At 44.4% G+C, this 26390-nt stretch overlaps 1 protein-coding gene across 2 annotated transcripts in view; it reads right to left on the bottom strand.

Moving 5' to 3' along the window:
• The window catches only part of LOC134530101 (protein phosphatase Slingshot), a 219616-nt gene that overhangs the window by 23281 nt on the left and 169945 nt on the right, over nt 1-26390 (bottom strand). For both annotated transcript variants that reach the window (XM_063364697.1, XM_063364696.1), the window contains exons 4-5: nt 16620-16798; nt 16000-16065 (exon numbers count right to left, since the gene is read on the bottom strand). In XM_063364697.1, the coding sequence (XP_063220767.1) occupies nt 16000-16065; nt 16620-16798 (245 nt within the window). The remainder of the gene's footprint in view (nt 1-15999; nt 16066-16619; nt 16799-26390) is intronic.

Below are 26390 nucleotides of genomic sequence, written 5' to 3'. Positions count from 1 at the left end.
TTTATTCATAAAATTATGCAATCATTTCATTAATGTTTTGTTATGACGTCACGTTAAACTATCGTCCATAAAGCGACTTTACAGACAACCAATTTTTTTTAGTTATTCCTCCCAACTGTCGATTAAAACGATGAAACATTCGGTTGGTTGTTAAGACTTCAACACACTTGTGTTCGTGTTTCCGTTTATCCTCGCAGCAAAAGGCGCGGACTAGCGAGCTGACGCATTGTTTCACGCAGGGACGCCGACCGTGGGGTGACTGGTGGAATGAAACTAGTCTGAACTGGACCCTAAAACCTGCCGAACACTTCGGTATGATCCTTCATTCGAGCCAGGGACACCTGCTCCTGCGGAATTATTACAAAGGATTAGAATGTAGTCCAGTAATACAACAAGAGAAACGTGCAAGAAATTACTACTAAAAAATATGGGTGCGTGTACTTAGGTACGCGCGTGAGAAGTTATACTTCTTTGGCATCATTAAAAAATAGTTTTTAATTGCATGCAAATAATTCTCCATGGTAGCGTTAAACGTTTAACGCAACCTTGTTGGAAGTCGCATTAGAAGTATAACTTCAATAAACTAACGATTTTTCGTAAAAGATAGTAGAATTATTTAAAAAAAAAAAAAAAAAACATTTTTTAAGTAACCAATTTTAACTTTTCTTGCAAGCCACTGTCCGTGAGAAAGAAAACTCGCAAGATGTTATCCGAGTGGAGCAAGTGAAGATACGCGCTATTGTTGAGATTCACGTGTAAATCAACTGCGTACCCCTTGCAGCCCGAATGCTCCGGTTACGCCCACGTTTGTCCAGCTGCCCGGGGCATTGTCGGCGCAACTGCCGAGTGTCAACTGTCAACTGTCAACATCCGCGCGACGCCACAGCGCCCCCGCGACCTCTGCAACACAACTTCCGTCCCTCGCTCGCGGCACACGCCTACTTCCGGCTCCAAACTGCACCGTCTGCCCTTGCACTTTCCCGTCGGCCAGGTCGGCTGGGTGCTAGACATAGGTTAGTCTATTACGTCGTTTCGATTTAATGTTTTCGGCATGAGTAATTTCCTTGTGTATATCTCTTCTGGATTATTGGTTCATGTAAAATTGTTACAAAGTATCATCAATTTGATTGTATATCCCACGTTCCCAGTCGCTCAAGTGTACAAAATTGCAAAAATTAATAAGAAATAGACGAGATAGCATTAGTATTACTTCAGAGAAACATTAGCCTTCTTAAAGTTATGTAATCGAAATCAATTTGAAATGTGAAACACCGCTATGAAAACACGACGTTGTAAAACGTGTCTCCTGTTACGCGCGAAAGAGGGCCTCCCGTCTCCGAGACAGGCGGAGACATTCATCTCCGTCAATGCCAGTCCTCTCGCCAAACATGTTCACGAGCAAACACGGTGTGTCCTCGCTCCTAACAGATCGAGGCGAACACGGGCGGAGATAATTACCCCGGCTCCTTGTTTGGGGTCGATCCTTGCGGTTCGCAGGGCCGGCGAGTGTTCGTGTCCGCCCCCAGGACCGGTGCAGCTCCGAGCAGACCGGCAGGGGACGATGCAGGCAAGAGGACGGCACCGCGAGAAGCCAGGCCCAAGGGGCGAAGGGGGCGAAGCGGCAGGAAGGTGTAGACGCGCCCCAACTGTCGGCCCTCCATCCCCCGGGCCGGCGAGGTACTCCTGGTCTCCTGGTCTCCTGGGGTCTGCCCACAGCACGTCGTGAACTACTGCGGCGCGCTGTCCAAGTGCTGACCGCATGTGTGCGCGTGGGACAGTCCTCGCTTCTGTGTTCGTGTCAGCCGTCTTCCTTGTCTGGCTCTCTACAGACCTTGTGTTCACGTCGTTCCCTTCCTTTCATTACTCCTTCAGTTGTTTCCCGTGCTCATTTGTTTTGCTTGAATTCCTTCCACCACTGGATTATCAATTTTTGTTCAAACAAGTGCCTGACCATGTTTATTTTTTGACGTGATAACGTCTTATAAATCTATGAACGCCGTCTGAATGGACGAAAAAAAACACGACTCACTGTCACGTTCCGCCTGAGCCGAGCGTGCAAGAACCGGCAAAACCACCGTGCGATAAAATCTTCCATAATATAAAAACAGGTTAAGGCGGGCTTTTAAGAAGCAGCAATAAAAAAAAAATGATATGACGTTATCACGTAAAATTATCGTCCGTAAACCGACTTTACAGACAACCCATCCCTACTTTTTTAAATTCTTTATTTCGCGAGACGGAACAATCGGCCTGAGTTGCGCTCGTGGGCCCAGCACGGCGCTAGAGGCGGCTCCGGGCTAAGGGCACTCCATCAGCCAAGGTCGTCGTCGCCGCTGCCAAGAGCGAAGAGCGGCTATAAGCAGACCTGACGGACGGCTTCTGCCCGTCACGCAGCTGCTGACCTCGACAACCAGACGAGCGCGCCGCGACGCAGCCAGCCCGGCATGCTCGCCCGGCATGCTCGCCCGGCATGCTCGCCCGGCATGCTCGCCCGGCATGCTCGCCCGGCATGCTCGCCCGGCATGCTCGCCCGGCATGCTCGCCCGGCATGCTCGCCCGGCATGCTCGCCCGGCATGCTCGCCCGGCATGCTCGCCCGGCATGCTCGCCCGGCATGCTCGCCCGGCATGCTCGCCCGGCATGCTCGCCCGGCATGCTCGCCCGGCATGCTCGCCCGGCATGCTCGCCCAGCATGCTCGCCCGCGCCGACCTGCCACGGCGTCATGAACCACTCTGCGCGTCGAGCAGCGTTTCAATCCAGCTTCGAGCACGAAGAAGACATCACTCCAAAGGCTAGGCTCTGCAGATTGTGCGATGAATAGCTCGGGATAACATTTTACAACACAAATTTATAAATAGCGCGTGTTTAGACGTGGTTTCATCTTTTGATAGTACACATTTTTGCTCCACACTACTATCAGCTCATTTCATACAGAGAAGATAACTATCAATAAATGAACAACAATTATCTGGCTAACCTTTAAACCTTTAAAAAACCCCAAGATCGTGATAAAAAGTGATTGATCGCACTAAATTATCCAATGCTGTTAGTTCTGATTCCAATGCGAGATTTAAAAAAAACCAAGTACGCTATGCGAATGTGAACAGAAGTGAGAGCTGGAGGGTCGCCTTCCACTCATGGCGGGCTGCCTATCCGCCGACAGCAAGGGGCAGGGGGCTGGAGGCGACCTCTAGGAAGGGTCGCACCACCGCGATTCAGAATCTGCTGGTCGGGTGTTTTCTTCTCCTTCGCTTCAGTAACAACATATCGATTCATTTAAAGTGTTGAGACGGTGATCCGTGTTCAATACCACCGACAGTCCCTCCCAACGGCCTTCCCCGCGCTAGGCCCGTGCGAGATCAGGGATGCCAACTGTCACGCCATTGTGGGAGAGCAATACCAACGAACAGCGAATTCGCGTTCACGTGTTGCTTGCAGTGAAATATAGGCAATTTCATACAATCAATTTGTAATTAATAAAAAGTCTGTGATTTCTTTAAAGGCGTTTACGATCATGCTTTCCGGTCTCAACCGCGACTCAGAGTTTCCTCAGCTAAAGGTCCTTTCGCCGCCATAATTGTCCCTAACCCACCTGAACATCAGTGTGCTTGGGAGCTACATGGCGCGTCCCAGGCCGGGTTTCAGCACTGCAGCTAGGGTGTGCTGCCAGCACGTCACAGGTCTCTCCCAGTGGCGTGATCACGTGACTTGCAGTCCCCTCCCCTCCCCTCCCCTCCGACAGCGCGCCAGTTCGCACAGACAGGGTGAACACAGTTAGTACTTTCCTACTAGATCTAGTACTTTAGTGGTCGAGTACATTTACGCTCAGATCTAGTACTTTTTTCTTTAATATAATATTATTACAGTAACTCCAATATGTTTTATTATTAAGCGTATTTATTTCTAAAAACTATGGATTGTATGTGTGTGTGGTGTGATATTTAAGTTCGAGCATTCCAATGTCATAATAACTTCCTAAATTGATAAAACCATAACAAATTATTATTCAGTACTTTTTTTTCAAATCTAGTACTTTTTTCTTGCCTAAGTTGGTACGAAATGTTTTTTCCTTGTGGACACCCTGCACAGCGATGGTCGCCGGAGCGCGCGGCGGGAGGCAGTGTGGGAACCGACAGCCCGCTGCCTTATAAGCGGGCAGCTGTCCTGGCCGCTCGCGGCGTGTATGGCGCGGAGCAGCGCGCTGGCATTCCTCGCCTTGTTCAGACACCCCTCGACCCCCGCGCCACGACTACCACTCAGGAGGCCTCAGCAGCAGGTCACGGCAAGACCTGGTAGGACACGGTAGGACGGGGCAGCACCCGGTGCTAGGTGGACCTAGTGTCCGACCGCCAGCCAGTCAACGAGCCCCGTCCACTACGCCACGCTCTGCACGAGAACAGTTTACGACTGAATAGTTACATTACGCTACTAACATGGCATATGTTGTATATGGTGTGTCGCCACATGGCTGCACAGCGAGCAGTGTCAAAGTGTCGGTGCCTAGTGTCGCTGTGACGGGGGAGCGGCGGCAGGGACGCCTTTGTGTCGGCGCGGCGTCGCGGCGGCTATTCTTAGCGCCGCGCCATGTAAGGTCCGCGGCCCGGTGCCTGGCCTGCTCCGTCCTGCACCAGGCCACCAGACCACCAGACCACCACACCACCAGGGTGGTGCTCCTCTCCGCTACTTTCCAATACCACTCGCATTCCAATACGTCAATAACTGCAGGTGTGTATACTTACACGTGGTTTACAGTCAACCGTCAACTAACCGTCTGAGCGTAGCATTTGTCATTAGTAGACACCTCAAAAATTCGCGGGTTCATTTCGTGTTTTGCAAAAATTCAAATAATTATACCTTAGTGCTGCTTCTGTCATTGGTTTACTGTTAATCTGGAGGACTGAGGGTCAATTAGAGACCCTCACTCATAGAAGTGTCGAATCACAGGCCACCCAGTCGAGACGACTCACAAGTCAACAGCCAATGAACAGATGGCATTTGCCCGAGTGTGTAGAGGATATTGGAGTCTATCTTGGAGGTCATTGAACCCGCGAATTTTTCCGGTCTCTAGTCATTAGATTGTTTATTTTTAAAATTGATTCGTAAAACTATGATTTGATCTTCCCACAACTTGCTTCTTGACTGAAACTACTCACTCGGTGTACATTCTAGCCACCTCCTGGCCTCACCCCCTTCCCAACAGACTACACACCAGCACACGGTGCTTCTCGACTGAAACTACTCACTTGGTATACATTCTAAACTCATCATATTTGCTTGCTTGCGCCACAAATAGTTCTTTCTACGTATAAAAAAGCTACAATCTATCAACTTGTTTGGTTAACGTACTGGTAAGCAAAATCGTATATTCAAAATGCGCACTCAAGGCTTTCAATACAGTATAATTTAACCAAAGACGAACATTAATTTTCTTTTTTATATAAATACCAAGACATAAAAACTTGGGTCTTGCACCAGGGCGTCTAGGCTAACACACCCGAGGTAAAGACCACGCCCCTTGAAAACACAAACCTGGCGCAGTACTGTGGCCGACCATACACGAGCTACCTCGACACCGGCCGAAGCGCTTTCCGTGTCGCGTGGTTTACGGATCACTCCACCGGGTGTGCCCTGATTTGTGTCTCCGACTGATGTGGAAATACATCCGAGCCAATTAAAAGCGTCTGTCTCGCTCACGTCTTAGCACTTTCCTGTTGCAGTCATTTCGTTGTTTGTTGAAACTATGCCAGGCTATTCTCAGTTTCAAGTCTGGCTATTCCTGGAGAATGTTAAAACGTTGCGTTGCATCTCCGATACGACTGTCTGGCCACGAGTCAAGACTTTGATGCCAATCAGATTGGGAAGAGACTGAGATAACTGATAAAAGGGGTGGATGACATAATGGAGTATTAAATTCATGATCACACGAATGCGACGGATAAAAAAAATAATGGACTATGTTCACTCATCCAAAAAATAATAATCTAATGTTTTTTTACGAACAGTTACCAGAAAACGTAAAACTAATTTTCGTAAAAAGAATAGTGAATTGTTGTGTTGCCAACTCCTAGCACTATATATAAACGTGCATGGCCTGGTTAAGTTACTGAAATAATGCAGAGAAGCAAATCGCTAAAATAGTCTGTTAGTCGGACAAGGCATAAAAAATATACTGGAAACCTATTTTAAACAAATGTTATAGTATAACGTTAAAAATATTAATATTAATACGGTTGTCTAGATAGTGCACATACGGATCTGATAAGGGAAAATTATCAGGGAGCACACAAGAAAACTCTGTATCGACTTGACTAAAGGTGTGTGTAGATATTCGCACACACACGAATAATACTGACCTGCTTCGCAAAATCTTTCGACAGCGACAGCAAGATCTTCTATTATCTTTGAAAAATTTGTGCAATGGGAGTGCATGACTTGATGTAAGCTTTTGGACATACGCCATTGCTAAGCACATGTATGTCTGTCGTTCGTTTTGTCGTGTTTTTTGTCTCGTTTCAACTGTTGTGCTGAATTTTTTTGGGTTCAATATTTTTGTGCTGTCATCATGTGTGTGTGGGGGGTGGGGGTGGGGGGGGGGGGAGGAATCCCGTACTCTTAGTCCACTTTTTTCTTTTGTTTTTCTTTGTTTGCTGACCATATTCCTGCTATGGAATATTATGTGCTGTTTATATCTTGTTGACAACAGCAATTTTTTGCTTAATTTGTGTTTTTGTCTTTTGGGTTTTTTGTAGTTTTCTTCTACAGACATACGTGTGCTTAGCAATGGCGTATGTCCAAAAGCTTACATCAAGCAAGATCTTCGCTGTCCTGCAGGTTCGAGTCACTGTTGCCAACCCAAACGTTGCTCCGGCAGATGTGACTCCTCCCGGCTGCATGACCTCAGAGCCGGAGACGTTGCTAGACGTGGTTGTGGGGTTGTTATTCTTACAGACCGCCTCGCACTTGCCAAAAACTGTGGTCCGAGGTACAGTCGTGTAATTATTTGGTGATCCCTAGGGCCATGACAATTTCGCGTAAAGATCCCGAGAGTAGCTGGAAGTTAAAACACTGTAGCATCGTCTGTGTTTCGTGATTGGGTGAGTTACTTTGAGGTGCATGTCGATTGTTACAACAACCAATTACACTAATTCAGTGTGGAAGCAAACTCGTCCTCAGTGGCGACTTCTCTCGCAGACAGCCGCCAATCACAAGGAAGAAACTGCTGGTGTGGGTATACCTTATTGCAGTCTAGGAGGCGTTCAGATTTTTTCGCGAAAATTTCCTGCCCCTAGCTGATCCCAGAGACCCGGAAACTTCGCGGGTCCATCTGGCCTCGGAGTAGAATTCAAAGTCGTAGGTGTGCTCGAACCATGTTTGCGTATCCATAGAGACCTGAAAAATTCGCGGTTTCGATGACCTCCAGGACATTCCGCAAAGTCCTCTGTATACTCGGGCAAATAACGCCAGTTCGTTGGTCTGACTTGTGAGTGGTCTCAACTGGTTTGGCAGTGATTCGTTACTTCTTTGGTTGAGGGTTTCTCACTGGCCCAGAGTCGCACATACGAACAGTGAGCCAATTGCAAAAGCAGCTTAAAGGTATATGTGTTATGAATTTCAGACTATCGCGAAATGAATCTGCGAATTTTTCCGGTCTCTACTTATCCATCGTCTCGTCTTCTTAGCGAGAACACATTTACCCTTGTTAATTGGCACTACCTGATTCATTACTATCTCCTAGCTGGGCATCGTTTTCTCACGGTCGAAGAGGGGCGTGTCCAGATAACTGCGGTCCAATCATGGACACAGTGCGAGAGTGTATTGCGGCTAAGTGAATGCGCGAATGTTCCGCATCTCTAGCGATCCCTGTGATTCGATGTGATTCTAACGGTGAGAAAGCAACAATGAGCATTGCTCCAGATCATGGACGAGGATGAACGGGGTCGTTACCATAACGCAGAAATACCATAACGCCGAATGTCAAAATTCACCACAACGCCGACAGCTAGAAAACTGCTGTGTACTACAACGCCAAAATAACTGAATGAATTTGTGAGTTTTTCTTAAATGTACCTTAACGCCGAAATACCACAATCAAACCTAACCTTACCTAACCTAACCTAATATAACCTCACCTAACCTAACCTCACCTAACCTAACCTCACCTAACCTCACCTAACCTAACCTAGTCTAACCTAACCTAGTCTAACCTAACCTAGTCTAACCTAACCTGTCTAACCTAACCTAGTCTATCCTAGCCTAGCATAGCCTATCCTAACCTACCCAAGTCTAACCTAACCTAACCTAACTAACCCAACTACAGTTTTCCTAACTTGTATTAGTCGTTGCCTCTTTGTGCCTATCAGCATAGAGAAACTTAAAATCCAAAATAAAATATAAAAAAACCCGCACAGATGTCAAGCCATAGTTTTACTCGATTAAATAAAAAACAAACTATCTTGGATTTTGGAGGTCGCAGCGGTGGATTGTATCGTATCCGTATTGCAGCAGGCATCTTCAAGGTTGAGAAGTCGACTGAGAGGTAGAATGTGGTAGGTCAATTATTACTAGACGCTGAAGATGACTGCTGCAATGCAGAGTGAAACTTGCGGTATTATTAACCAAAATTACACGCCTCAAATTGGATAGCCCAGTTTTTTTTTCCCTTCACAGGAATCTTCTTTATGTACAAACAATGGTTAGGGTAAATGATGATAAGTCGTTTTCAGCTCATTACCTAACCTTTGTGGCAGTCCTGAAATGACATTTTTCGGCGTCGTGGTTTTTCGGCGTCGTGGTATTTCGGCGTCATGGTATTTCGGCGTCGTGGTGCGTCCCCGGATGAACGTGGCCGACGGCAGGTCTCGTGCAGACCTGGGACCTCCAGGGTCAGAGGTCGCCGTCGCAACAGTCGACGACCCCGCCGTCAACGCACCTGGTGAAACGCGACCGTCAGCGCTCGTCGCGAGCGAAGGCCGCGGCGCGAGTCTACATTCAGAAAGTTCAGCGCGATTGCAACACTCGAATTCTTGCCTGCAGCTCGAAAACGTGGGGGGGAATACACAATGCTGCACGTTTCGCAACGATTTACTTGGACGAAGCAGTAAGTATGTCAGATTATAAATAAAAGAAACTCGTCGCCCGAAGAATGGCGCGCCACGGTTCCGTGGAATGAAATATGATTCCTTTATTTTTTTTAACGTTCTGAAAACACTTATGGTTATTAAATAAATGTAACACTTTCAGTCTATTTGTTGACTGACGCGAACAATTTATAGAACAATGATACATGGAGTTAAACGATCTTTGAGCGAGTGAGTCATTGGGCAGATTCTAGTCGACACCATACTTTATGGTTATGAAGAAATTAAACAGTTTTATAATTTTGTCTATTAAAATTTAAATGTTATATATTTATATTATAGTAATGGCTTAAGATTATTACAAAATAAAAAATAAAATAAAAATATCGTAGTTAAATTAAAATATAAAAATATCCTAGTATTTGGCAGTGTGTGTCAAGGAGTTAGGAACTTATCACTTCCGTGTGTAACGTGTATTCGACACTATAAATGGTTACAGACGCACGTTCTTCACGCCTAACTTGTTTAACAACACACTATACCCCGCCAAGACGTGATGACGGGCGGACTATCGGCAGATCAGTAGCAGAGACGCACTGCCGGCTTGAAGACTGCGGGTGGATAGCACAGGTGCCTGGTGCAAGACGTGTTGCAGCGACCATAGCTACAGGTATCCCACAGCGCGCTGAGAACGGCTGAGTTCCTGCCTTCACAAAAGGTATGCAACAAATGATTATTACATACCGCCGAATGCGAGTCCCTGCAGAGCAACCTTACGTGCTTTGTTCCGAATGCACACCGCGACCGGTGGAACTGTAGTTTGTAAAGCACAAGACACGGCAAGTCGTCTCGGGTTGATGACGGTGGTTGCCACACGAGCGCCTGCCAGGTGCTTGGCTCGACCGCAAGTAGCTCGGCCTGCGGGGCCAGGGGCGTGTTCCGGGGTGACGGGGCAGATAGCGGGTAACGGCTCGCGACACGGGCCGATAGCAGCGCCGCCTGGCGCAAGTGGGTCGAGCACTCACTGGTCGTCCGAGTCTGACACCGCCTCGCGTGATTCCGCCCGGTGTGCTCTGCAGGGACTCGCACTTGCCTCACTTGCCTCTGTGCAGGCAGGAACTCAGCCGTTCTCAGCGCGCTGTGGGAGACCTGTAGCACACATCTTGCACCCGGCACCTGTGCGTCTCGGGTCGTTACCACAACGCCGAAATACCACAACGCCGAACGTACAATAACGCCGAAAAATGTTGCTGCGGGAGGGGGGGGGGCACACGAGAAAAATGAAAAACAACAGAATGAATTTGTATGCTAACCTTACCTAACCTAACGTTTGTGGCAGTCCTGCAATGAGATTTTTCGGCGTTAATGTATTTCGGCGTTGTGGTATACAGCAGTTTTCTAGCTGTCGGCGTTCTAGTCAATTTGGCATTCGGCGTTATGGTTTTCGGCGTTATTGTACGTTCGGCGTTGTGGTGCGTCCCCGTGCGTCTCTGCTACTGATCTGCCGATAGTCGGCCCGTCATCACGTCTTGGCGGGGTATCGGAGATGAAGCCGTGCTTATAGCGTGTTGTTAAACAACAACTGACGCGCGTCTGTAACCAATTATAGTGTCGAATACACGTTACACACGGAAGTGATAAGTTCCTAACTCCTTGACACACACTGTCAATAACTAAGATATTTTTATATTTTATTTTAACTACAATATTTTTTTGGATTTTTTTATGTTGTAATAATCTTAGTCCATTACTATAATATAAATATAAAACATTTAAATTGTAATAGATAAAATTATAAAACTGTTTAATTTGTTCATAACCATAAAGTATGGTGTCGACTAGAATCTGAATGACTCACACGCTCAAAGATTGTTAAACTCCATGTATCATTGTTCTATAAATTGTTCCACATCAGGGCTGAGAGGGCGCACTTCCACGCCCAGTGCTGCTGCCAAGGAAATCACCTTCGACTGTCTCTGCTGCTGAGCAATTAACACAAACTGTGTGAAGTGGTGACAATCATGGGATACTTGGATTCCAACAGAATACGGCCGCGACCACATGAAGTTCACCGCGGCACTACTCCGAGACTGACACGACCATCTGGGGCTCACCTGAAGTGCCGCACGAGAAACTAACTGGGCGGAATGAACTGCTGAAACACGTCAAGCACGGGAGCTGGTCAAAGGGCAGACGGGAGGGAAATGGGAACGAGCACCGCGGAAAGACGAACAAGGAAAACCCCTCTCCGGAGGACACTGGCTGTGGAATCTACGGAGGTGTGCGGGTGTTGGCCGGGCACTTGGTTCCCGCCAGGGGCGGCCCACACTTGCCAACTGCGCGCGAGGAGAGACGCGCCGAGGTCGTGGGACGTCCCCCCCCCCCCCCCCCCCCAATCCACCCCCCCCAACACACACACACACAGGTCGCCGCTCAGACAGGGGCAAGCCTTCATTTCACAAACGAGAGTGCCACACCCGAAGTTCCCCGAAGTTCATGCTCGATTTTTTTTTTCCGTACCACAACAGGTGTATTTATTTGGGATGTAGCTTACTCATACGTCATACGCCGTTCTATCTCACTGTATAAACCAGCGTGGCATTAAATTTTGCGGTCGATTAGGATAGGTTAGCTACATTATAAATACTTTAAAACATTGTGCATGGTTGGTTATATTAGGTAAGTATATCTACATTAAAAATACTGTAAAATCATTTTATGGTTGCTTAGCAAATAACTTTTTAATATGTAGCTATCCAGCGCTAGGAAACCGTATCTTTAATGTAGTTATCCTAACCAAATCAACCGTCCACAATGTTTTAAATTATTTATAATGTAGCTAACCTAACCTAATTGACCATTAGTTATCATGAGTTGTCCAAAATAACCATTCACGGACACACGGCAAACGAAAAATATGGCGGCGTACAAATAAATACCGTTGCCTTGTTTATGTTCTTTCCTTTTATCAACACCGCCATATTTATTTACAATGAACAAAAAAAAAAAAACCTGAAGATGCACGATCGGGCGTTTGGCTCTCTCGTCTGTGAAAAGAAGGCTTCCCCTCAAACAGCGCCTCTCTGATTCTCGTGTACCATTATGGTCTGGACACTCTCACTGAACATCAGTTTTAAATGACGTGGATCTCGTCACGTGTGTAAGTACAGTCTGAATGAAACAACAATGTCGGACGAGAGGGCACAGGAAGCTTGCCTGGCCCACGCCTCGCCCACAGCTCCACGCCGCCCCGACGAGTAAGGCTACTTCCTGTGGACTGGCGCAACAGGCGCCGTGGGCTCGGCGGACAGCGAGGGCAGAAGGTAGGGAGAGGCCCTTCGCACCAAACATGTGGCAGTTTTGGTAACGAACATGCAGCACCTCGGAGAGAGAGGGTCGCTGCAGCAATTGTGGCACAGTCACGAACCAGAAGACGTGGCAGACATTATACGTCGTCTGGATATCACCACAGCTAAAAAAATGACACCCCCATACCAAAGTGTGTTCAGCCAATTCTTTTTTTTTTTAATATTCTAAGACGCCACGTGTATATATATATTCATTGAATCCTTCCTTTTAAAATAACAGTTCAGAATCCCGAAAATCATTACCGATGTTTAATTGTACTGTATATTACTTTTTTTCTTTGGTATTTCCATTTAAACCTATATTGATGTTCGGTAATCTGGCGGATTCGCTAGTCCAACATGTCCGTGGGCCTAAACCTTCCGGATTCCTTTCACTGCCAAGCTGCCAGAACTTGGACGGCTACTCTACTAGGAGACCCCCGCGGACAACCCCACTGTCACCGGGGCTGGCAAGTCTGGTGCCCGGTGCTACGCCCCAAGACTAATAGCCCAGGAAACAAAGGTTTCAACCTGTGAAAAATTTGTCCAAAGCTGAATTTTTGCACTGTGGTAGAGTCGACTATACTTAATCTAGGACTTAAATGCAAATTTTCGGTGATACGCACAAGGTCTACAGCGGTAAACTTTCGGTATGTTATTAAGCATATTCAAATATACCACTGTACAAAAAATTAGCTTTGGACAAATTTTTCACAGGTTTGTGCCTTTTTAAGTCTTGGTTTCCTGGACTATAATGATGGGCCTGCGGCGTACCCCTGCAACTCATTTTTCAGTTATAAACGAAATTTGTAAAGACACGGACGGCATAAAAACGTATTCATGCCTCTCGCACATCCTCAAGACGTCCACACGGAGATGACAGGACAGTAAGTCCACGTCAGAGGCTGTAGGCCCAGGTCGTTGATGCGACACACTCAACAAGTAAAGACATGCGCCAAGCGGGGCCCGGGCCTTGCTTGTGATTGGACGCGCAGAGCTGACGCAAGAAACACGGCTCCCAACTCTCCGGGCTGACACGTGATCAGAACAATGCCGCGAGCAATTAAGAGGCAGGAGCTACTTATCTTGAGGCGGCGCACGATTATTCCCCTCGACTCAGCCGCCGACACGAACGCGATAAAATTCCAGCCAAGTAAAATTTGCAACTGCGTCCCACTGAAACATACAGCTCCCTGTGTTCTGGCCTCAGATATTGGTGCGAGGCTGCTAGAGACGAGGCCGGCCGGTCGAGTGGTGGGCGCGACACAGGCAAAAGGACCCGCCACTAGCGCTGCTGCTTTCTGACCACCGACCTCCCCCCCTCCCCCTCCCCCCTCGCCCGGCGTCCTCGGGGAATCAATAATAATGAATCAACAATAAATATTACTTACTGTTCATATAATCACACTATAAAATGTTATATTAAGATTATCAAGACACCAACTATAGCATTAAAACAATTCTAAATACAGTTTTAAAAAGTAAATTAACTTTGATAAAACTTATTCTCGACCACATTTATAATATTACTTAGTATTACACAGCAATACCACTGATATAATTTAATTGCAAGATAAAACACCGCGGTTTTTTTGTCTTTAATTTATTTTTCAAGCATTTGAGAATCCTAACTTTTTGTATTTATTATAAATTGGATTTACTTTAGTGATTGATATTGGATATTGGTCAATATCATGGAAAACATTTATTGTGATGATTAGCGATAGAAATTGTGTTAATTAACTTTTTCAAGTGTATTTATATAAGTGAGGTTATTTTCCTGTATGTATACCGATGTTAAGTTGCAGGCAGTGTCTGTGGTAGGTTTAGTAGTCTCCTGGCCGTTTTCATGGGTGTGTGTGTGTGTGTGATTATGTTTTTACCGTATAATACAATTTATTTGAATTATACAAATAAATTATTACATTACTTAATAAATAATTAAAATTAATGAATTAGAATAAATATTCAGCATAATTGATTTTCATTTATAATAAAAATTGACCCCGATTATTCTACTAAATTAATTTTATACACGTGTTTATATTAATATTGAATACTGAGTATTTACTTAGTTTTTTTTTAAATTTGATTGGATTAATACTTCACCAACCGTATTTACAATATCACTCCAGTCTTTTTTTAATATTTTATATCTTTTAATTATTTGCATGCAAAATTAAAGTTAATTTTTTTTTATCACGTCAAGTAAGTATAACTTTTAACGCGCCTTACGTAAGTACAGCACCCATTTCCTTTTGTGAAAACTTGTCCAGTCTAGCCTTTTCTAAAACAATGTTTGTAGATGATGATCTCGCAAGCACTCGTCCAAGCACGCCTACACACAGCCATCGAATATATATAATGTACATATATATATACATATATATACACACATACATATATACATATTCAAAGAGACAGCCTAGCTAAGAGCTAGCTGGGGGACGCACCACAACGCCGAAATGCCAAATTGACCACAACGCCGACAGCTAGAAAACTGATGTGTACCACAACGCCGAATTACCACAACGCCGAAATACACTAACGCCGAAAAATGTCATTGCAGAACTGCCACAAAGATTAGGTTAGACTAGGTTAGGTTAGACTAGGTTAGGTTAGACTAGCTTAGGTTAGACTAGGTTAGGTTAGACTAGGTTAGGTTAGACTAGGTTAGGTTAGACTAGGCTAGGATAGGCTAGGTTAAGTTAGGTTAGGTTATATTACGCTAGGTTATGTTAGGTTAGGTAAGGTTAGGTTTGATTGTGGTATTTCGGCGTTAAGGTACATTTAAGAAACACACACAAATTCATTCAGTTGTTATTTCGGCGTTGTGGTACACAGCAGTTTTCTAGCTGTCGGCGTTGTGGTCAATCTTGACATTCGGCGTTATGGTATTTCGGCGTTGTGGTAACGACCCGCCTAGCTGCACTGAGGCTGCAGATACAACGAGGCGTCCGAGGACCTAATGAGTCAGCGCCTGGATGGGTCGCTTCCCGGAACATGTGACACGCGGCAAGTGGTCACACGGAACATCTCTACCCGCTCAAACAGTCCGCCGACGAAGAGACGGCAAACAGGCGTGTATGGCGAATGCTGGCGAACTCAACATTATAACTGCGTGCAGAATTATAGTGGAATACGTGTATTGAGATCGTTTACTGCCGTTATAAACCTATGTCTTTAATAGATACCTAACATTCGCGATGTTCCACGTGGTGGGAAAAAAAATATTGATAACAGCAAGTGAAGCTTTTAAAAAAATTCCTGCCTCCAGAATATATATAAAATAAATACTGTATGTGTAATGTCTAATGAGATGCTCTAAAAAGTCAATGAGCATTATTCATTTCCAACGCAGTACAAGCGAGAAACTAACCAGACTAGGTAGTAAACTTTATTGCATTGCTCTCTTGCCCAGAATGTTCTTCACAACAGTCGACTACATGCTGCCCGTGTAGATGCGTGCCTGTGAGACCACGCTACTAGAATAGGCAGCATGATAAGACCACGCTACTAGAATAGGCAGCATGATTGTAAGACCGCGCTACTGGCACTGAAGGCGTGCTACTCACCACATGGCCTGCACGGACACTGGCTTGAAGATGTGCTGGCGGCCGCACACACTCACGCTGAAGCCGCTGCAACAAACATGGACCCACATCACTCTCTCTCTCTCTCTCTCTCTCTCTCTCGATCTCTCCCAATGTATCTGTGTTTTTACCTGGATCTCAATCCAGCTCCCTCTCTATCTCTCTATTCTCTATGTCTATATCTTCCTATCTATAATTTTATCAATTTTTTTTTACCTGTCATAGCTAGAGACCGGAAAAATTCGCGGATTCATTTCACGATATGCTAGAATCCAAACTACTGTACATTTATATTGCTTCTCTGATTGTCTTACAGTTTATCTGAAGGACTTGTAGCCAATGGGAAACCTTCAACCAAAAAAGTATCGAATCACAAGCGTCCCAGTTGACAAGTGTCACGAGACAATAGCCAATGAGCAAGTGGCATTTGCCTGAGTATGTAGAGGGTTGTGGAGTCTAACCTAGAGGTCATCGAAAGCGCGAATTTTTCCAGTCTCTAGTCGTACGTGTTATATACGTGTATAAAAACACGCGCGTATTCGAATGCAAAGTTGTGTGAAAGCAACAGGTGAAGAATGTTCGGGCGGGTGGTGGCGACTCACCCGTCGCCGTCCAGGGTGATGGTGGTGTCGGCCAGCAGTCTCAGCACCAGCCCCACGGTGGTGCGCTCGTTGCAGTCGATGCCCAGCAGACAGCTCTCCTCCACGTCGCGCCGCCCCGCGTAGGACACCACCACCAGGTACCTGGTGCGCGCCGCGTGCGCGCTCTCCAGCCGCACCGCCTGCGCCGCCCAGCACTCTCCCCGTCACTCTCCCGTCACTCTCCCTCCCTCTCTGTCACTCTCCCCCGTCACTCTCCCGTCCCTCCCCGGCTCCCAGCCCAGTGTCCGGGCACGGCCACAGGTCGTCAGTGAGGCGGGACCAGCGCGGTGTCTGCTCTCCACTCCTCTCTCCTCTCTTCTCGTCGTGCGAGATCTCAGCGGTGAGAATATGTACAGGTTGTTTTATGCCTCAACAATTATACTGAAAACACGCCTTTCAGCAGTTTAAAAACTTCATCCGAAAACAAAAACTACTTATCGGCCCTCAGCGAACTCTTGAATGCCTTTCGTAAAGAGGCCCCACTCGGATATCTTCGAGTATTTTTCAAACCGCGTGGTTTTTTCTGAAGCTCCGCGCACCGTGAGCGAGCCCGAGCTAGGCACACCTGGGCACACCTGGGCACACCTGGGCACACACGTTGTGTGCAAAGCTTCAGGAAACATCTCCACGCAATTTGACAATGCTTAAATAACATATCCGAGTAGCGTCTGTTCACGAAAAGCATTTAACAATACGCCGAGGGGGATGAGGACTTACGTTTCCGTAGTTAAGATTTTAAACTGTATTTTTTGAAGTGTGAAAATGGCTAAAATGCGTTGTTCCAAGATATATTTTTTTAGTCATAAAACACCCGGTACAGATTCTTGAAAGAACTTGAAGGACTTGAATCACCGCTCATGTGCACTGGGAGAAGACTGCGCGCCAGTCCAGAGGAGACACCGCGCTAGAAGCACCAGCGAGCGTCGCGCTATCATCCCGCCTCGCCAACACAAGTACACTCCTCACCAATATATTTTCCTATTTTTACACATAATTTAATATAAATACATAAAATTACATTTTTTTTAATTTTAGTTGTTTAATGAATTTTTATACTCTTTCGGTCTTTATCATGAAACTCTCAATGCAGGGTTTGCGACGCGACGTAAAGTCCGTCTCGGTGTAGTTGCAGACACTAATACAACAAGGCCGCTGTCTTCCAGCTGATGTCAGCAGGGCGAGGGAAGCCTTCATTTCACAACCGAGAGATCCACACCCGAAGTTCCCCGAAGTTCATGCTCGCTTTTTTTTCCGTTCTATCTCATTGTATAAACCGGTGTGGCATTAAATTTTGCGGTCGATTAGAATAGGTTAGCTACATTATTAATACTTTAAAAACATTGTGGGTGGTTGGTTATATTAGGTAAGTATAGCTACATTAAAAAAAATCTAAATCATTTTATGGTTGCTTAGCAAATAACTTTTTAATATGTAGCTATCCAGGGCTAGGAAACCGTTTACATGATTTCACAGTATCTTCAATGTAGCTATCCTAACCAAATAAACCGTCCACAGTGTTTTAAAGTATTTATAATGTAGCTAACCTAACCTAACTGACCATTAGTTATCATGAGTTACAATGAACAAAAAAATATTGGTTGTCTCTAAAGTCGGTTTACGGACAATAGTTTAACGTGACGTCATAACAAAACATTAAGGCATACTTTTATGAATAAAATTGAATCATTTTTATTGAATTATCACTATTTTGTATGGATACAAAGAATGAGTGAAATGATATCTACTATTTAATTGATAAATTTACTTGTATTTGCACTCATTAATTCAAATATGTTTATTACTTTAACGAAGAGATTATTTTAACTATAACTTTTATGCATGTTTGTTATTTAACTTCTTCCAATCTGTGTTATTCTGTTGAGGATAGGACGATGATAGGAAAAGTAGGAAACGAATGGGAGTGTTTCAAGTTTAATGTGCCTCGAAAAAGTCAAATCGATGGTTGTTCCAATCGAGTGGAAGAGAGAGGGATGCGGCGCAAGAGTACAATGTGCGCAACGGGACAATGAGTCATCCTTTTTCGTGCGTGCAGCCGGCGTTCATCGATTTATTAGACGTCGTCACGTCAAAAAACCCGAAGATGCACGATCGGGTGTTTGGTTCTCTCGTGTGTGAAAAGAAGGCTTCCCGCAGGCGCGGAGCTGCGAGCGGCCTTGGCGGCATTCCTGCCGCCGCAGCGGGTTGCGCGCCGGGCCACTCCCGCACCTGTTCCTCCGAGGGACCTTGGGCCACTCGCCTCAAGGCCGCGGCGGGCCGGGCGGTCAACAAGGACCGCACACAGGGGAGGGGTGGAAACACACACACCCAGTCGCGCCTCCCGCAACAGCACACCACAGCACGCCGCACCCTTCACTCACTGTTTGCATTACAAGACAAACACACTGCGCGCATTCGAAAATTCCGTTCAAAAAAAAGGGGGGGGGGGGGGATCAAATAACTCAGTACACGTGATAGAAATGAATCTTCTTTGACAAAGCAAACCCCGACTCTTAAGTATATTATAAGTAGAGACCGGAAAAATTCGCGGGTTCAATGACCTCCAGGATAGACTCCACAATTCTTTTCACACTCGAGCAAATGCCACCTGTACATTGGCTGCTGACTTGTGAGTCGTCTTGAGTGGGTGGCCTGTGATTCGACACTTATATTGAGTGAGGGTTTCTACTAGGCCTTCAGTCCTCTAGATTAAACAGTGAACCAATGGCAGAAGAAGCACTAAGGTATAAATATTTGAATTTTAGCATAACATGAAATGTATTCGCGAATTTTTCAGGTCTCTAATTATAAGGTGTAAAATGAGAGAGGACAAAAAATAAAGACAATTTTCTAAAAATAACACAGTGCTTTTTTTTCTTAATTAAAAACCAAATTAATAAACATGAATTAACAAAATCACTACTCACTAATAAACTGCTTATGATAGCAATAATCAATAATCAATCCGTTATGATTAATTAACTATAAATATTACTGTTGAAATACACCATAAAGAAAACCCGCGCGTATTAATGTTTCATGAAACAATTCTGCCATTTGGAACACGCCAAATCTCTGAACGTAATATGAAATTCATTACAGGTAGCACTAAATTATATATGCGGTAAATGCAGGGACTGTCTCTCAACAGCGCTCTCTACGCTGCTGGTTCAACAAGGAGGAACGCGAGCGCGCTGGTAGCAAATATAAAACACAATGTATCCACAGCTGACTGTATAGGATAGCTATATATATTTTCTGAAACAATCGCATGTTCACACACTCTGCCTTATTATTTCGTTCATTTATCTCTCTCGGTTAATTTTTTTTTTTTGGGGGGGGGGGGAGGGGGGGGGGACGAATCATCGCACGAAGAGGAGAACGAAAACGAGCCCAGCAACGTGCTCTATTTATATCTCTGTCCGACCAAGTACCTATTATCCGTCATGTTCACGTCAGGAACGTTCCACAACAGTGTTTGACGTAAACGATGCATTAAAATTCGGCCTTGAAATGTTACTCTCATCGCGCCCAAATAAGTCTCACTTGAAAAGTGTTGGAAGCCACAGGAGACGTCGCGTGCAGTTGCTTCAGGCCTGGGCGAGGCCCGCTCGCGGCGGGGGAAGGTCAGAGGTCAGAGGAGAGGGTAATGTCAGCTGGGCGTGCACCCAGCCCACTGCATCCCCCTGTCTCCTGTCTCCTGTCTCCTGTCTCCTGTCTCCTGTCTCCTGTCTCCTGTCTCTCGCCCCTGCACTAGCCACTAGCCGTGCGTGTGCGCTCGTGTTCACACTCGAGGGGGTGCCTCCCATTTCAGGTCAGCATTTTACCTATATTTACACTAATTTCATATAAACTAGCAGTATTTTTCAATTGTTTTAACTTTCACGGAACGAAAAATATATACAGCGCATACTTTTTTTTACGTAATTAGCTGCCAAATTTCCATTTTTAACGTTTTTTGGGTTGTACAAATAAGGAGAATTGAATTTATTTCAGAAAATATTAATTAATTTTACCTGGCATTTCAAAATTCTCAAATTTACCATGCATTTCCTGCGTTTATCGTAAACGCCAATGTTTCTTTTTTTTTTTTCCTTTTAAGAATTATTGCAAAACTATTATACAGTTAAATTTACTTTTTATAATGTATCCGCTTCCATGTTATGGATTTGAACCTATCCAAGATAGAATAAAATGATGAGTGTCGATGATTTCGTCTTCAAGAAATTACAACATGTGTTATCCAGGTGTTAAAACACGTCATTAAACAAGCTAAGTTATAATTGACAAACTAATGTTATGTGTGCAGCCTGTATAGTAAGAAAGAAGCTTAAATATTGTTATTCAAAAAACTAAAAAAATACGCCCAGTACTCGGATCAGCGGTAATGCAGCTGAGCCTTATTTTGTTCAGGCGATTCTCACATGTTCTGCACTTTTCGTTTCGCATTCGCCCAGACACACCCGAATAAACACGCAACTAAGTAACGAACTACGTAAACAAATCTTGGAAATTGATTTTAACCTACTTCTAACGGTCGTATCGGTTTAGAAACTTTTAAAATATGTGTAATCCGGATGACAATACAATAAGTTGATACAACTGAACTGATCTGATGTTGGAGCCAGGAGGTGGATAGTGGCACTCTTCAATGGCTACCAGTGAACCTCTCGAGTTGGAACTCTTTTGTTTTAATTTAAAGAAACTTCCTTTAAATTATTAATGCAGTGGGGAGTTCTGATTTAGTGCAGATTTTTTAACATACACCATTGAATTTTTTCACTATTTTTTTCATTGTAAAATTCAGAAAATAAAAAATATAAATGAGTAAAAAAAATTTAAGATAAAATATTTTTGTTTTAACGAGTCCCACACATTACACCTGGTGACGAGGATCATCCGGATTACGCATACTTGCAAAGTTTCAAATCGATACGACAATTTAGAAATAGGTTAAAATTGACTTTCCAGAATTTTGAAGGGCTCCGCCTACCCAAACACGCATACGGTGTACAGAGCTTCAGGAAAAACAACGCGATTTAAAAACTACCCTAGATATCCGAGTGGGGTTTGCTTACGAAAAGCATTTAAGAGTTCGCTGAGAGCCGAAAAGTACTTCTGATTCCCGATTAAGTTTTTAAACTGTATTTTTAGAAGAGTTAAAATGGCTAATACGCATGTTTTCAGAGTAATTGTTACGCGTAAAACAACCAGTACAGATTCTGGAAAGCATTTAAGGGACTTGCATTACACCTTTATCATCATTTCTTGGCCGTATAATGTTACGGTCACCGCTCATGTGCACTGGGAGAAGACTGCGCGCCAGTCCAGAGGAGACAACGCGCTAGAAGCACCAGCTAGTACCGCCTCACACATATACGCCCCTGACGAGGCTGGTTGGTTAGTTCCAAGGTTACGGGCGTGTCACAGCCGACTGCAACAAAGGGTAGAGCGGAGGACTACTCCTGACGTCACGCGCCTGTGGTCACGACCCTCGCCAGCCACTCTCACCAGGTGCTAGCGCGGCCCGCCGCCTCTGTGTGGAGGAGTCCGCATGCCGGCAGCCACGTCGCGACTGGAGCCTGGCCAGCCTGAACACGTCGCACGGGCCCAGACACGACCCCGAGCTCGGCGTGGTCCGGGTCCTGCTATACGCCCGACGGTCGAGCACAGAGTTCCGCGCCCCGTTACAACTGTCCACGAAACTTGAAACTAACTTCAACTAAAAAACCTTTTAATGGATATCATCTGGTTAAAAGGTTGTAATGTCATTCGGCAGACCAGCTTACCTCAAATCACGAACAAGGACGTGACAATCGATAGGAGGAGGAGAAAGAAGAAAATTTTATGGAGGGACGTAAGAGAGACTATATCCAGGACCAATAATTTTAATGAAAATTTTAGAGTGAAACGAAAATATTGGATGTTTTATCAAAAGACTTGTGATATTTTTTCGGATGCACATCATAAGGAAATTTTATTCAAAAGGACCAAATTTTATCAGAATGAAATGACAGCAGAAGATGGAACAAGAAAGCAAGGCAAGGAACAAGAAAGCAGGAGAAGGAAAGGGGCTGAAGACTCAGCAGGAAGGAAAGGAAAGGAAAGGCAAAGGACAAGACGCAGAAGGAAACGATCGAGAACACCCAGAAAGGCTGTGGGATCAATGCCCTTGCATGTTCGTTGCCCCGGGTACAGGCAACCGTCCCGGAGCAATGGCATGCAAGAGATCCCACAAGGAATGATCGTAGTGTTTTAACATCAGCCGTCGTGTATTTTATGCATGGATGCAAAATGATTAAATCTGACAAAGCTATATTCTGGCTGCAGGCACTGCGGCTAAAACAGAATGGATAAGTTGTTTCTGGTTGAGGCGAAAGAATGGTACACACCATTCTAATATTGGCACATGGTACAACTGAGGCCAGCAAACCACCGGCTGACATCTGGACGAACAGACAGAGTAGTGCTCCTGGTGTACCCTGACGGGTTCAGTCCCTGGAGGAGGAGGGGGTGAGGCTCGGCCGGGCTTCGGCCCGGAACAACTTGTTCAGGAAACTAACAATCATTTGTGAGGTACAACATGGCCATTTGACTGGCCATGTCACCTTTGACTTTCAGCGTCACTCACATCGCGAGAATCGTTCAGAGACAAGTACATAACATGTAAGCTGATCAGCGCGAATCAAGGCCACGAATGAGGTAGGACTTTTTAATTTAAGTAAAGTGGAGAGCTGTAATAAATCTCCGAATGGGAATACAAAAGAAAGCTCTAACAAGTTCCGCACTTTCTCATTTGCAAGGCACCGCCTCTATAAACGTGCCGAACAAGCAATATCATGGTGTTAATAGACTGATTGGCGACGTTCTTAGCTAAATGTTCCATTTAAAAACCAATGTAAACGGGTCTTCCAGCACTCGCCAGTGATGTGTGAACATGTGACCTCGGTAATGAGCGAATTCATGTGTTCTCGTGTTGCAAACACACTTGTAATACGAAACTCAGACACGACATTTAAAGCATAATTCTTTAAAATAATGCCGAGCGTGATAAATATATGTAGGGGAACTTGCCCCAGTGCCGGACACCTAAGGCAAAAAAATCAATTTCTTAAAACCTTTACACGGATGAAACAAATTTATATTACTGGCGATAGGTGGATATATGAGGTACAATTTTATACCAAAATAACCCGATCAAAAAAATTTTTAACAGTGTTATTTTAAAATTACAAATACCATGCTAATCAAGATATTTCAAAAACCTGTTCCCAGTACCGGACACATTAATCTTAACACAAAAATACTATATAAAGTCAACATATATTACATATAGACATAAAATACATAACTTTAAGTAACAGTTTTACTTCAAAGTGATTTTTTTTGTAATTGTTGGCAGTGTTCACACACAAAATATGCTATTTGGTCACTGTCAGCACATGCAACATAAGCCCAACCACAGCAGGTACAACACTGAACCCAGTCCTCTTCAAAATTCTCTCCACAAAGAACACACACAGTCTTTTCGTAACTATCATCCGTTGTGTTCTTTTCCTTAACTTCTCTGTTGAAATCAAGTCTTTTTTTTTTTTTTGCAATTGTATTTTCTGAGTTGGACTTCATTTAAGACATTCTGTTGGCCTCACTTGTTTCATTCTTTTTATTGAATAGTTGTCCTTCCTTATCTTTCAGTTTCTTCTGCTTTTGTTCTTCTTTTAGTTTTTTCAGTCGCTTAGTTTTTTCTTTGTCTGCCAGCAGTTTTTTATTGGGTGTAGAAGTCAAAATTTCACTTTTTTCTCCTCTCCTTTTCCTTGAAATGATCTTCCTCTTCAAATCGTCAGCAACTGGAGAAATCTTCTCAATGGCATTTTGGAAGGCCTTGGAAGTGGAGGGAACAGCCATGTCAACCAAATGTGTGTGCTGAGGTGGTATGGCCACTTGCATGTTGGAAGTTGAAGCTCTAGTCTCTTCAAGATGTTGGCCAGAGACATCACAATGGCCTACTCTTTTTTCTGGTTCTGTCAGTGGACCTACACTGATGTTCGATGATGGGAGAAAATCTAGCTCAGTGAAAATATTTTTATTCAATGGGTAGATCCCTGTACATTCGAATCCTGATTTTGCTAAATCCATTCTGCATATTTTTGAGAAAGCATTTCCTACCAATCCACAGATATCTTGTTCAGTGATTTTCAAACCTTGTCTTCCATACTTGGACATCCATGTCTCACATGCTGAATTAAATGCATTTTTGAAAGGTTTCATGACTGCTCTATCCAATGGCTGGAGCTTGTGTGTGGTATGTGGGGGTAAACTCAACATGTGAATATTATGTTCCTTGGCATACAGAATGACTTGCAGGTTTTTGTGAGTGCTATAACCATCCAATACCAACAGAACTGGACTCTGTTCTGATGGGTGAACTTTCTCAACAAATGACTTCAGCCATTTCAGAAATCCTGATACTGAGATCCAACCACTTTCTTGAGCATCAAATGTGCTTCCATTTGGTGCATCTTTTGTCAATACTGTGTTCATTCGAATCCTGGGAAACCCCAAAAGAGGGGGGATAAACAGATCCCCTGCAGCATTGATGCTAAGCATCACAGTTATGTTCCTTCCACGTTCACCCGATGTGAGCTTGCTAACTTGTTTTTTCCCTTTAAGAGACAAAACTATCGATGTGTTAGAATGTACAACACTGACACCAGTTTCGTCGCAGTTGAAAATTCTGCTTGGAGGAAAAGAATACTTTCTTGTCAGCTCTTCTAATTTGGAAAAAACGTTGTTCACCTGTTCCTGGTTAAAACGATGAGCTCTCTGTAGGCTTGTGGATTGAGCACAGCGCAGAGAAAATTCAGGATAGCGTTTAATGAATCCACGATAAAATTTGTTTCCTGCAGTCTTTTTCTTTTTGTTGAACTGATGTGGCAATTTCAAGTGCTCATCTAGATCGTACCGTATGCCAAGGTTAACAGTTCTTTTTTATTAACTGGCAAGAAACAACTGTCCAAGTGTTTAAGATGTTCAACGAGATCACTTTCTAAACTGTCATTAAATGTGTTTCGAAATCTACCCATTGAAGGTGAGAGTTTAACAGAATTACCTTGTTTGATTGCACAGACACGCTCTCCTAATGTGCTTTTAGGCACAGAAAAATGTCCAGCTGCTTCTCTAATACTGTAAATGCCCGCCAAAACACTATCTAAAGCTTTTTTCATTTTATCTTCATCCCATTTTCCTTTTTTGGCTGCTGCCATCGTTCAAAATATTCCTGAAAACAAACAATACTTATAATGTGTTTTTTACGATATTTTATTTCTGTCCGGTACTGGGAACATAGCCACTGTCCGGTACTGGGGCCACGCGAGAGTTTACAAAACATTGCAAATGACTAAAACCTATGCAAAATTATCTCAATGTCAATACTGCTTTTTTATCTCTAAACATGTGGAATCTCAAGTAAAATATGATAAACACAATTTACTTACCTAAAGAAGGTAAAAAATTGGTTCAAAAATTAACTGTGTAGTATGACAAACAAGCCTTCCACACTTTCCAACGAATAACTCAACTACGGCAAGAGATACGACCAAGTGGCGCTATCTATACAATGGCTTTGTGTAACTCTACCTGCCTATGGCCGTCAAGTGCTGTTATCTATCGGAGAAACTTGTAACCTTCTACTGTCCGGAACTGGGGATCGTCCGGTACTGGGGCAAGTTCCCCTAC

The sequence above is a fragment of the Bacillus rossius genome, chromosome 3 (assembly GCF_032445375.1).
Source record: "Bacillus rossius redtenbacheri isolate Brsri chromosome 3, Brsri_v3, whole genome shotgun sequence".
Taxonomy (NCBI): Eukaryota; Metazoa; Arthropoda; class Insecta; order Phasmatodea; family Bacillidae; genus Bacillus; species Bacillus rossius.
This window is presented reverse-complemented; position numbering and strand designations above follow the sequence as displayed.